This window comes from Erpetoichthys calabaricus, chromosome 3 (assembly GCF_900747795.2).
Source record: "Erpetoichthys calabaricus chromosome 3, fErpCal1.3, whole genome shotgun sequence".
Classification (NCBI taxonomy): Eukaryota; Metazoa; Chordata; class Cladistia; order Polypteriformes; family Polypteridae; genus Erpetoichthys; species Erpetoichthys calabaricus.
The window spans coordinates 638,651-650,335 of record NC_041396.2 but is presented as its reverse complement, the minus strand read 5'-3'; the positions used below and the strand labels follow the sequence as shown (position 1 = coordinate 650,335).

At 52.3% G+C, this 11,685-nt stretch overlaps 1 protein-coding gene across 3 annotated transcripts in view; it reads right to left on the bottom strand.

Moving 5' to 3' along the window:
• Positions 1-3,330: 3,330 nt before the first annotated feature.
• Positions 3,331-11,685, bottom strand: part of LOC114647694 (synaptotagmin-14-like) — a 77,358-nt gene continuing 69,003 nt past the window's right edge. Inside the window, exons 6-8 of one of the 3 annotated variants that reach the window (XM_051925440.1) lie at positions 11,275-11,464; positions 6,971-7,027; positions 3,333-4,479 (exon numbers count right to left, since the gene is read on the bottom strand). In XM_051925440.1, coding sequence (XP_051781400.1) covers positions 4,166-4,479; positions 6,971-7,027; positions 11,275-11,464 — 561 coding nt within the window. In that variant the 3' untranslated portion in view covers positions 3,333-4,165. Of the gene's footprint in view, positions 4,480-6,970; positions 7,028-11,274; positions 11,465-11,685 lie in introns of all 3 variants that reach the window. The other 2 variants (XM_051925442.1, XM_051925441.1) reach the window with 2 other exon arrangements.

The following is an 11,685-nucleotide window of genomic DNA, read 5'->3' as shown; positions in this document are numbered from 1 at the left end:
ATGTTGACTTGGCCCCCGTGTATGTGTGTGTGCCCCTGCAATGGGCTGGCACCCTATCCATGGACTGTTCCTGCCTTGCACCCGGTGCTTGCTGGGATCGGCTCCAGCTTCACTACAGCCCTGGCCTGGGTGAGTGTCGAGACAGAGAAGTGGACGTCGACTGAGTAGACTGCAGTCCCGGATGAGTGCCTTGTGATAAGGTCAATGTGAAAGGCGCTATATGAAGTGGCACGCTGGTCCCAGCACCAGTGTCTGTGGTGACGGTCACTGAAGTGCGCCCTCCTTTGTTTCATAAAGGGTCATCACACATTGTGAAAGGCGCTATTGAATATACAAACCGATGGACTGAGGGTCTGGTGAAAGGCGCTATATAATATAAAAACTGAGCTTTAACCTTTCGGAGTGTGCGGCTCGAACACTTACTATATGAAGGACCACCTGACTCTCACTCTGGAGTGTTTTGTTAGCGTGTGGTGTAAAGTGACGAGTGACGAATCGTCTCGACCCACTGCTTGGTCTTCCTCACGGTGACATAGCACTGGATGGACGCAGAGGTGGACCTGCAGGAGTCAGCGTTTCGAGATTTGCGTAATTTTCAGGCGCTTGAGGGAGAATCGGCCGCGGGAGGGAAAGGTTGGCAGTGGGTGCCAGTCTGGGGTTGTGTTATGAAAGCAAAGGTGGCGAATGAATCCATCACTGGTTGAAACAGAAGTGGCAGCAGACACCATGGAAGGCGCTATATAAAATAATCAACAGCTGACTACATCTGGGCTGGACTTGAAATGCCTACTCGTGTGAAGCCTTCGCCCATGAGATGCTAACGTTGCCCATGTATGGCGATTGGTTCTCCTTCAGGTCAGACCACAGATGTCATTGAGCTCTGCTTTATGTTCCCAGAGTTACAGGAGGAGGCCCAGTAATAACACTGGTGGTCTCAACAAGGACCCCGTCAGCATGAGCTCCTCCTCTGACTTCAGGCTTTTCCTGCCTGTTCTTCTTTTATGCCAACTCACCCTGGCACTTTGGGCGCCTCATCTGACTATCCGTCTGAGGCTCTCCCCCATCTCCCTTCTCCTATCAGTCAATCAGACTGGCAGCAAGCTATACCTGTGCCCAGTACCTAATTAAATGCAGAATGTGCCCAGCCTTTCATCTGCCTGCCCGTATAGTGCCAGGAGAGAAGGGCAGGCACTTCCCTATGTGACATTGTGGGTTCCTGTTAGTAGGACACAAGATGTCATTGACGTCACGTCTAACATTTTAGATGACAGAGCCATAAACCTTTGTTTGCCATCCTAAGAGATGTTCAGACTTTTTGTGACTTGTGTTGGGTTGTGTGGCACAGATTGCCAGTCTGTCTGCCCTTGACTATGTTTGCCTTTTCCTGCTCACATTTCTTTCAGCTATGTGTCCTGTCACTTTTCAACTTGTGGCAGAACAGTTACATGCCCACTCAGGTTGGCAGCTGCTCTTCTCTGTATTACTTGTGCCTGTGTGCTAATTGCTGTGCCCATCAAGCTGCCCTCCCCATTACACTTGAAAATGCCTTTTATTAGTCAGGGCCAATTAGATGCCAACTCAAAGTCTATGCTGCTAAACCAGGCAGGCCCAGTCATATGGGGGGGGTGGGGGGGGGGGGGGAGTCTGTGGTGATTCTGTGTTCTCCGCCCTCCTTTATGACTGTAATGCCCATTCTGCCTGGTAGATGGCACCCTCCTCGTCTCAAGTACCCAGTCACGCCTACTCCTGTACAACAAATCATTGGCCCTTTAAGTAAAGCATTCTGCGGGCTTTCTGTGAAAGGCGCTATATGAAGGTGTCCCTCATCACTCGCTTCACCAACGTGTTCCCGGGCAGGGGGGTCCGATTGTTATTGATTGTCACACACAATGGTCAGAACACACCAGCTTGTGGGTTACCTTGTGCCCGTGTCCCAACTGTCATGGCCTCCACATAAATGTCACCTGTCACCTTGGTGGTCATTTCTTGGGGCTGCTGTGTTACAGCTAGGGGTCCTCTCACTTTCTAAACATTACAGTTGAGTGACTTCACCCGCCGGCGTTGTCACCGCTCCTCTCCCTTGTTAAGTTTGGGACTTCAGTGTACCCCTTTGAGTCTTTCTAAAGCCACCTCCCCATTTCTGGGGCCCACTTAGGCCGAAGCCTGCAAGTGGCAGTGAAGGTCTGGCTGCCTTGGGGTGAACCTCTTCTGTTCCTGGCCTGCTCTGAGGGTCTTTTGGGGGTCTCACATCCTTTCACAATGTCTGCAAAGCACAAGCAGGTGTGGGTCAGCCTCACTGCCTCTCGGGTGGCCCCTCTGGACACCACACCCTTACAGACCACATCTTTGATTTCTGACACAGCAGGTCCCTACCTCAGAATCATCTGGAAACTTAGAAACATCTGGATGAGGTCAGCCTGGCCCCCCAACAAAGCTCGCCTGTCCCATCCACTTCAAGTGGAGGTCTGAAGATCCCTAAAGTCCTACGGACCACCACACTGCCTGCTCTCTACCAGCCACTCTGCAAACAGCCCACCCACCAGGAGAGGCAGCCACGGCCCACCACAAACATCTGCACTTGACCCAGAAGCCGATGGCAGCGCCCCCATGAGCTTTCAGGACATCACAGCAATCGTCAGGTTTTGTCCCCAGACCCGAGGGACACACATCTTCTAAAATGCAAACCTCAGACCACCACACAGACATCCACAAGGTGCCCTCCCTGTCATCACAGCGGGACGACCTTGGGGGGTCCGTCGGCCACAACAGAGACTTTTTAGAGTTTTAGCTCTCCTGTCACCGGTGCTGTTGGCTTCTGTCTGCCCCTCGTGGTACTCAATGATGGGCCCGCTGTGAGGGGCTGTGATGCCCACTGACCTGTGCGGTCATCTCATTTGTGTTCTAAATCTTCCAAAGAGGCTTCGTAACGTAGACAGCAGACAGACCCTCTCGTTGATATCTGACCTTGTGAATGAGACGTGAAAGGCGCAATACAGCACAGGAGTCGATGACGAGCGAGTCTGCACTGTGACCTGCTGTGCTTGGGAAGTGTCACCGTGAAATGCGCAATATAAATGATGACTTGTCGATGGCCTTGAGCTGCGTTCTCATTTAGGTGAGGTGCATGGTGAAAGGCGCTATATCATATCGAGACTTTGAGGTCTGCTTCATTATGAAGATGTCCTGCGCTCGGTGGTCCTCAGTGCTCGGTACGGCGCCTCTCAGGGGTGTTCACTGAAACTCTGTTAGCCAAAGTCAGGTCCTCTGAGAAAGGCGCTTTATAAATCAACATGAAGACAGTGGAGACTTACACTGGGGGGCCGTGATGGTCTTTGTGGCTCTTCTGATAAGAGACTGGGGGGTCTTGTGCTCCTTGCTCTTCATGCTGTGCCTGTTAAAGTGGTGATGCCCCGCCCCCATTAAGGTGTCGATTAGACTGGTGATGCCCCGCCCCTCATTAGGGTGTGGATTAGAATGAGGCTGCCCTCTCCCCCCATTAAATTGGGGGTACCCCTTCCCCATCGGGGGGGTCAGTTAGACTGGTGCCGCCCTTCCCTCATTTGACTGGTGTGCCCCGCCCCCTTTAGGGTGCCTATTAGACTGGGGCTGCCCCTCCCCATTCCCAAGTGTCAGCCCCGCCCCTTTTGTTGTGCTACTCATAAGGGTGAGTTGATCTTGTTGGTCACCCAGGCGTATGCTGGCAGGACGTGGCACCAGCAGCGCGAGCTGGTCAAGGGGCACAGGGGTGAGGAAGCTGGCAAACCGCAGAGGTTATGTTTTGATTTTTTTTTTTTGTTACCCGCTCCCATTTGTGGTTCAACTGCCCAGAGAATGAGTGGAAGCAAACCTCCAACTGCCATTAACGAGGGTGCAACCCCGGACCCCTCCGCCAACTGCTGAATCTATCAGATAAAAGCGCCCCGAGCTGTGCCCCGGGATACCCACAGCAGAGATAACGGCGTCGAGCGCGGCCTCACGAAGGGGCACAGGCTGCCACTTTCGACAGGACAGACTAGGGCTCCTCTATTGGCGGGTGGCTCCCACGCCCTTGACCCGCCTAAGGAGCCGTCGTCCGGCAGCCATTGTTTCTTTGGATCACGGTCGTTGTGCCCTAAACACGCATACACAAAAGGCCAGCAGGTGGCGCCCCCCCCCAGTCCACGCCCTAGGACTCCAACAGTGTGTGCCACCTGCATACTTGCTGCCCTTTTGACTCCTTCATCTCGGTCCAGTGGCCGAGCTCCTCCTCGCCCGAGCTGTTGAGGCCCAGCGAGATCCAGCCAATCATCTCCTTGCGCTTCATGCTGCGCTTGTTGTACACGGAGAGAATGAGAGTCACGTCCGACAGCTGGAAGAGCGCCACCTGGAAGATGAACGTCTCCTTGTAGACGGGGTTGGGCTGGCCGCGCCGCACCGACGTCTTGCACTTGGACATCTCCTGCCCCATGGAGTTCAGCAGGGTGAGCTTCACGTAGGTATCTAGGAGAGAGAGGAGAGTTCAATAGACAGGCAGGCAAGTGGGCAGGCGGGCACACGCGCAGCATGGCAGGTCACTGAGCAGATTCAAAAAGTGCCAGGGTGTAATGGAGGTGGGCTGAGCAGGACACCCTGGCATTGCCTAGTGAGCCCACCCATTGTTTGGGTCCAGGGGTCAACAGGAGCAGCAACCTGTGCCAGCCCATGCGCTGTGAGATCTCTGTTTTCTATTGTGCCAAGCCGTGTTGCCAGCCTGCAGTCTCATCTCAAGAGAAGAGAAGCACAGGGCCGGCACCGGGCCAGCAGGAGGCGCTCCTCCATCACAATGGGACACTGAACCACAAGTCCCTCAGGCTGGCAGCAGGTGGCGCCACTGTGAAGGAGTGGCTCATTCTGGGGTCACTAAAAATCAACGGTGACTTCTTCAAGAGCAGACACACAGTGCCACCAGCAGGAGGCGCCGTGCAGTACAGCAGGGGCAAATGAAGACAATGCCCGCTGTGCCCAGATGGCTTTGGGATTTTAACATAAGGGGACAGCCCACCAAAATGGAGAATTCAGAGAAGCGCTTCCACGTCCTCACCTCCAACATCAGCCTGCTCAATGGAGGAAATGGGCTTGGCATTTTTCTGTCAAGGCTGGCACAGGAGCCCACACTCCATCCATAGTGCCCAGCAGAGCAGGACACGTACCCTTTACAGCCCACCCAACCCTGGATCAGAAGCAGCCATTGATGTCCTTGTCTCAAGCTGCTCCGTTCTCTTTGTCCGGATCCCCTCAACCCAAACCCACCTCGTTCACAGCGTATAAAGTGACCCCCATGTGTGAGCACATGCATGCCGAGTGAGCATCTGTCCTACTCGGTGGGCTTCAGCGGTCTTTTCTACAAACACGCCATGGACACAGAGGGCATGGAGAGGCTGCAGGTGCAAGGAACTAAATGGCAGGGTGAAGGGGTGGCAGCACGTGGGATGGAGATGGGCGGGCACATCTATGAGCAGCACTCTCTTCTTCTTGAATTGGGCGAGGAGCCCAGGGTCCAGAGGAAGAGCTAAACAAAGTTCTTTGATCTGAGAAGACCCCACAAAAATGGCCTGATGAATGAATAGGGCCGTGGTGAGGGTCCGCTTGTTAGATTGGCACAGACTTTAACCCACGCAAAGGCATGAAACATAAAATGAAATGGCTGCTGATTTGACTTCACACCTCTGCATCAATCCTGGATGAACCCCAGTGGTCCGGGGGTCCAGGAGGCAGCAGAGTGGCTCAGTTCCACCTTCTGGGTGAAATGCAAAGAAATTCACCTAAATAGCACGCAGTCCAATCACTGGCATGCCAGCTGGCTTTCAAATGTCTCAGTATAATGTGGGGCATAGCAGTTACGGCTTTGGATGTCAGACCTTGATGTGTCTGATGTGACACTGGGTCACTTCACTAGCATGTGTGCCAACTGAAAACAACAAAACAAATGCACCAGTTGTGTCTCAAATGTTGTAAGTTGCCTTGAATAAATTCACCTTAATGAAGGATAAGTGCCTGTGTGTTTGCTCAGTTACTCTGTATTTGTTATTCCAACAGATGGCGCATCACAAACAGCTGTAGTAATAAAATGCACTGCATTTATCATTCCAACAGATGATGCATCACAAGCAGTTGTAGCAATACATTTTATCACTACAAATGTTTGTGATATACCATCTGTTGGAATGATAAAAATGCATTCCAACAGATGGCGCATCACAAACATTTGGAATAATGCATTTTATTGCTACAAATGTTTGTGATGCACCATCTGTTGGAATGACAAATGCAATGCACATGTCTTTGACATGCCTTTTGGTATGGGATTCATCAAAGCAGAGCTAATGTTTGTGTTGTGCCATCTGTTGGAATGAAAAATGGAATGCATTTCATGGCTACATGCATTACAAAATACACCCTAATAGATGGAGCAGTGCAAACATTAAAACTGAGGTCTATGCTGATTATTTAGAGTTCTGCCCATCTTAGACGGGTAGCATAGGTTGTAATGGAAAGAACTCCAATAAGCTCAGTGGATTAAGACGTGTGGATCAAATGCTATGTCACTGGGTGCAAGTGGTGGGATTGGTGCACACATTTGGGGGTCTCCAGACAGAACTTTGCAGGATGCCTTTCTTTTCATTATGCCAGTTGTGCCCATACCACCATAAATGTTGGCACCCTGAATGTGCCCTCTAGGGTCCAAGAAGAGAGAGTGCAGCTCCTCCCTCTACATTAGTGTCCTCTGTCCCTGTACCCACTGCAGTGTCCCCCATTATTCTGTTTGCCCCCCCACCTCACATATGCCCACTTCAGAGGGTACAGGGACTACAGAGGAGGTGGCTGAACTTTAATGGCAGACAGCGTTCTGCATTAAGCCCATTGAAGCAGCAGCGAGACAGCAGCAGCAGCAGCAGCAGAGCAGAGGCAGTGACGTTCAGTGACGTTCAGTGACGTTCAGGCGGAGACTCACCTCGGATGATATAAACCTGTCCGCCTATCAAGTGCTTAAGACAACAGAACAGCCCATCTGACCACAAGGGGAGGGAAGCAATAAATGAAACAATATGATCAGAAGGTCAGGAGGTGGGCGAGAGACAGAGAGAGACAGAGAGAGAGAGAGAGAGAGAGACAATGTCAAAGGTCAACGTCACCACAAGGTCCCCACCTTCAGGCCAAGCAGCGTCACTTGGAGAGAAAGAGTTCAGGTAAACACAGAAGGAGAGAAGCGGCGGGTCGATGAGGGCAGAACAGCGCCACACGTCTTCAAGGCTCACTTTGAGGTCAAAGCTTTATGGACAGTGGACAGGCGATGGCATCCCGGGCATTCTACAAGCTAAAGTGGTGAAAGCTTCTTGACACCAGGGGTGCCAGTTGTCAACAGCACTGAAGAGAACTCTACAAGTTACAAATAGGGGGACCACCAAGGGCAAAGTGCAGCCCACGCAGCTCGGCTTCGTGGTCACCTGAAGTGTCCTTGAGTGACATGGGGGCCAATCCAGGAGTTTCATGTCATATTCTGTACATGTGGGGTGGAGACTCAGTATGACATCGGGGTGGGAATAGGGGTCCTCAGTGTGACACAGGACGGGTGGGACCACCGTAGGGGTGAAAACTGCAGCTCCACTTTTTGGGTGACCACCTCTCCGTCTGGCAGTTTCATGTGATGCCACATCTGCGAGATCAGAGCGTGCAGCACAACCACTGGTCCCAGCTGGACCACTGCAAGTGTCTGGTGTGATGTGCCACCGCAGGAGGATTCACCCAGCAGAGGTGGGCACACGTCTTTGGTCCTCAGATCACTACAAAGGCTCCCCAGGTGTTCTTGCTGGTGACTCGCTCTTCTTACTTTGCTTGGCCATCTCAGATGTGTTCCTAAATCTCCACCATCATTAAGAAGCTCTGCTTTGGCCTCGGGGGGCCAGCGGTGTTACAGATCCGCGCTCCCCTCGTCTGACTTTTCTGTGCAGGCCTGAAGCCTGCTTCTTGAGTTTAGGGTGGGGCCCTTTTGGACTTCGGGATCTCAGGTGAAGCACCAGACGTCCTCTTCTGAGCCGTGTGATCGTCACCGTCTGCTCAGAGGTGACAGAAGACGTTTGACAAATTCATTTCCACAAAGCCGTATCCTGAACTTTGATTGCTGAGATTCTGTTCTTTTATTGTCTTTTATTTTTTTTGTAAATCTGCTCGTTTCTCCCCCAGACCCTCACTTGTCCTCCACTCCCCCCCTTGCAGTGTTTGTCAGGTGGGACACGGGAGGCCTCAGCTCCCCCCTGCTCAGTCCTTCGCTCCCCTGGCTCTGCTCCTCGACTCCCTTTATGTTCTCTTTTTGTCCCTTTGCTTTTTGGTTGTCGTCGCCACTCTCTTCATTTTGCAGGTTTGCTTTTGTTTTATTGGGTTGCCTTTTTGCTTTCTAATGGACGGCAGGCACTGACTGGCATCTCTGTCAGAATGAACTTCCTTCCGACACCCAGTTGGCAAACAGGCATGAAAAGTGGGCCTACACAAGGATCTGGGCATGGGATGGCATCTGAAGAGTGGGTACACTGACATCCCGTCAGGACTAGATTACCCGGCTTGCTGCGTTGTCCAAGTTACAGTGCACATGCTCCCCCAAACTGCTAGGTGGCAGCAACCCTGGAGTCAGCGCCAACAGTGGACACCTGCAGGGCATGCTGGGAGTTGTAGTGCCATAGAGCAGCCCTATTGGGATTCCTGGGTGTTGCCAGGGGCTGCCACTAGAAGCGGCACTCCTCGGTTTTTGGGACTTTATATGAGCCGGAAGTGTGTCCGTCGGAGCAGGTCCTAACCCCAGAAGCCCTCCAGGGTCCGAGATGTCGGGTGATGAGGAGGACAAAGCTCACCTGTGGCCTTGTTAAGGTGTCATTGTTACTAAACGACTGCTCTGAGCCCGGGACTTGTGTTTGCGTGGGGGTGTCTGAGGTGTGGGGTGCTGCAGCGCCCCCTGCTGGTCACATCTTTCTTGCGCTGAGTTTGGACTTTTGTATTTTTGGTTTGCTGTTCTTGAGCTGATTGTAATTTGTATCTTGTAGCTTTCTGGGATTCTCAGGTTTTGTTGCATTTTTCTTTATTTGGTTTTTTGGGCCAGGGTGCTGTCAGATCCCCTTTCCCTTTTTTTGGCCTTTGCCTCTCTGGGCTGAGTCACGACATGCGTATGGCCATCCATAAGTGGACGTGCCCACCTGACTCAGTGAAGATGCTCAACCCAAACCCCAACTCATAAAGCTTTGACCTCGAGTGGCACTGGGCTCCAGCAGTGGCCCAAGGGTGACGGCTGCCATCTCAGACCTCGGTCAAGGAGAAGAAAACACAAACTCTGAAACAATCGCAGCTTCTGCTTTGGGGGTCCGCCGCTGCTTCGTTTTCTTACTTCCTGGACATTCAGAGTCCCCTCGAGCACGAGGTGCATCCAGTCCCCCTCACGTGTCCCCCAGCTCAGCTCTCACACCAGACACTCAGGCCGATGGGCGACCACCCACCCACCTAGCGGGCGACCACCCTGCGTTTCAGAGCCTGCCCACTGCTTGAGGATTTCACTCCAGTCGTCATTCGGATCAAATCTGCAGTCCATGTTGGCACCTCAGAGGAGACCCCCAGGCCATGAAAACGGCTGTGGATTCAGAAAGTCTTCAGAACCCCACTTTGGTTGTGCGTTTCACATTTGGTACATTTGCCACGTTTGCCCATCCATCTGCACTCAAATACCCAGAATGACAAAGTGAGGACGTGTGAGCAGAAAGTTCTTTAGAAATCCCCAAACTGAACTCTCGCCTTCCTGGAGATGTTTCTAGAACTCGACCGGAGTCCACCGGTGGCCAAGGGTGCCCACTGGACGTCACTTAGAAAGGCAGACGCTGACCCGCCTGCAGAAGGTCCACAATTCACACTGCATGGCAGGACAAAAAACAAGCCATGGTGCCCATGGAACTCCCTGTGGACCCCCGTGGTCAAATTGTGGTCAGGCCAGGGGACAAACCACTTGGAAAGCTTGGAGCGTCCCCAGAAGTCACATGACCTCAAGACGTTTGGAGCCACCAGGACTCTTCCTAGAGTTGGCTTTTTAGCCAAACTGGGATTTGGTTAGGGAGGTGACCAAGAACCCAACAGTCACTGTCACCGATCTTCAGAAGTGTCAGAACGTGGACCACCTCAGCAGCCCTCCGTCAATCAGCCCACTGCAGTTTGCCATCTGAAGGAGTCTGAGAGCTGAGGAAACACATCAGAGGGGTCACCGACCTCCAAACTGATCACCCGCCTGATGCCACCCCTACAGTGACACACGGCGGTGACATCTTCATGCTGTGGGCTCAGGGAGGTCAGTCAGAAGTGATACAGAGAGGTCATGACCAGAGTGCACGCCACCTCAGACAGCGCTGAGGGGGTCTCTGAGAGTCCTTGGGTGGTCCAGCCAAAGCCCAGACTTACACCCCTTAGAACATCCGATGTAACGGAGCCTGACAAGATCTGCCTGCAAGAATGGGAGACATTGCCCAAATTCAGGTGTGCCAAGCTTGAAGAGACTCGGACCCAAGAAGATTCAAAACTGGAATTGCCACCAAAGGGGCTTCCACAGAGCACTGAATGAAGGGTCCAAATACTCCTTGGGATGAGAGATGGCAGGTTCTGATATTTTGTCCTCAGTTTGTCATTATGGGGTAATGGGGTGCAGATTGATGGGCAAAAATGGCAAATGAAAGCATCTGCTTCAAATTAAACTGACAACACCACAAAGTGAAGGGGGTCTGAACTGTGCAGGAGCGAAGGTGGCAGTGCGATGGCAGGACTGTGGCTGGGGGTCTGAAATGGGCAACTTCAGCATCGTCTTTAGAGTTTGTCAGCAGCCACAGGGTGGGCTGCACCTTTGTAGAGTACTGTAGTGGGCCGGTGGGCCACATGGGGAGAGCTGACCACTCACCCTGCATCCAAGGGCCACAGTGCTATCTGCAACTGAGCAGATAGTGGGCACAGTTCCTTAGACAGAGTGACAGTAAGCAGGCATCGGGCACAGCTGTGGCACGTCACCCCTCTGTAACCAGGTGGGGGGTCACAGATTCTATAAACGTGCACAGGAAAGACACACACGCGCTCCCCCTGCGGTGTTCTGATCTTAAGACCCGCCATTATAAGGCAGGTGGCCTCCTCAGTGCCACTTCTACAAAGCCCCCTGTCACTTGTAGCTCACAGACTGAAGCAGAACAAAGACAAGCTTTTATAAAAATAGGAGAAAAGAAACGGAGTTTGTCATTATCCACTTACTGGGTGGGCGGTTCGCTGCCAAGTTTTTGAAGTGGCTTCCTTTAATGACTTCTACTGAGAGTCTGCCAGTGGTGGCATTGTAGATGAGTCCGACAAGGATCTCCGGCGTGGCACCGTGTGCCAGCGACTGGCATGATGAGGTGCTTTCACTGCAGGACATCTCCGACGTGCTCATTTGGGAATCGCATCCCTGTGGGTACAAAATAAAAACAAGGGAGACAGTATGGCATTGGAACCACCAGGTGTCACCATAAGAAAACAAACAAAAAGAAAATAATATCCACCTCAATCAAAGGGTAAGTGTCTGTGCGTCCGTCCGACTGCGAGGTCTCTGCCAGCTCAAAAATGAATGACTCATTTGTAAGTTCTGCCACCGCAAACTGGGCTTCATGGATTTAGTTCCATTACCAG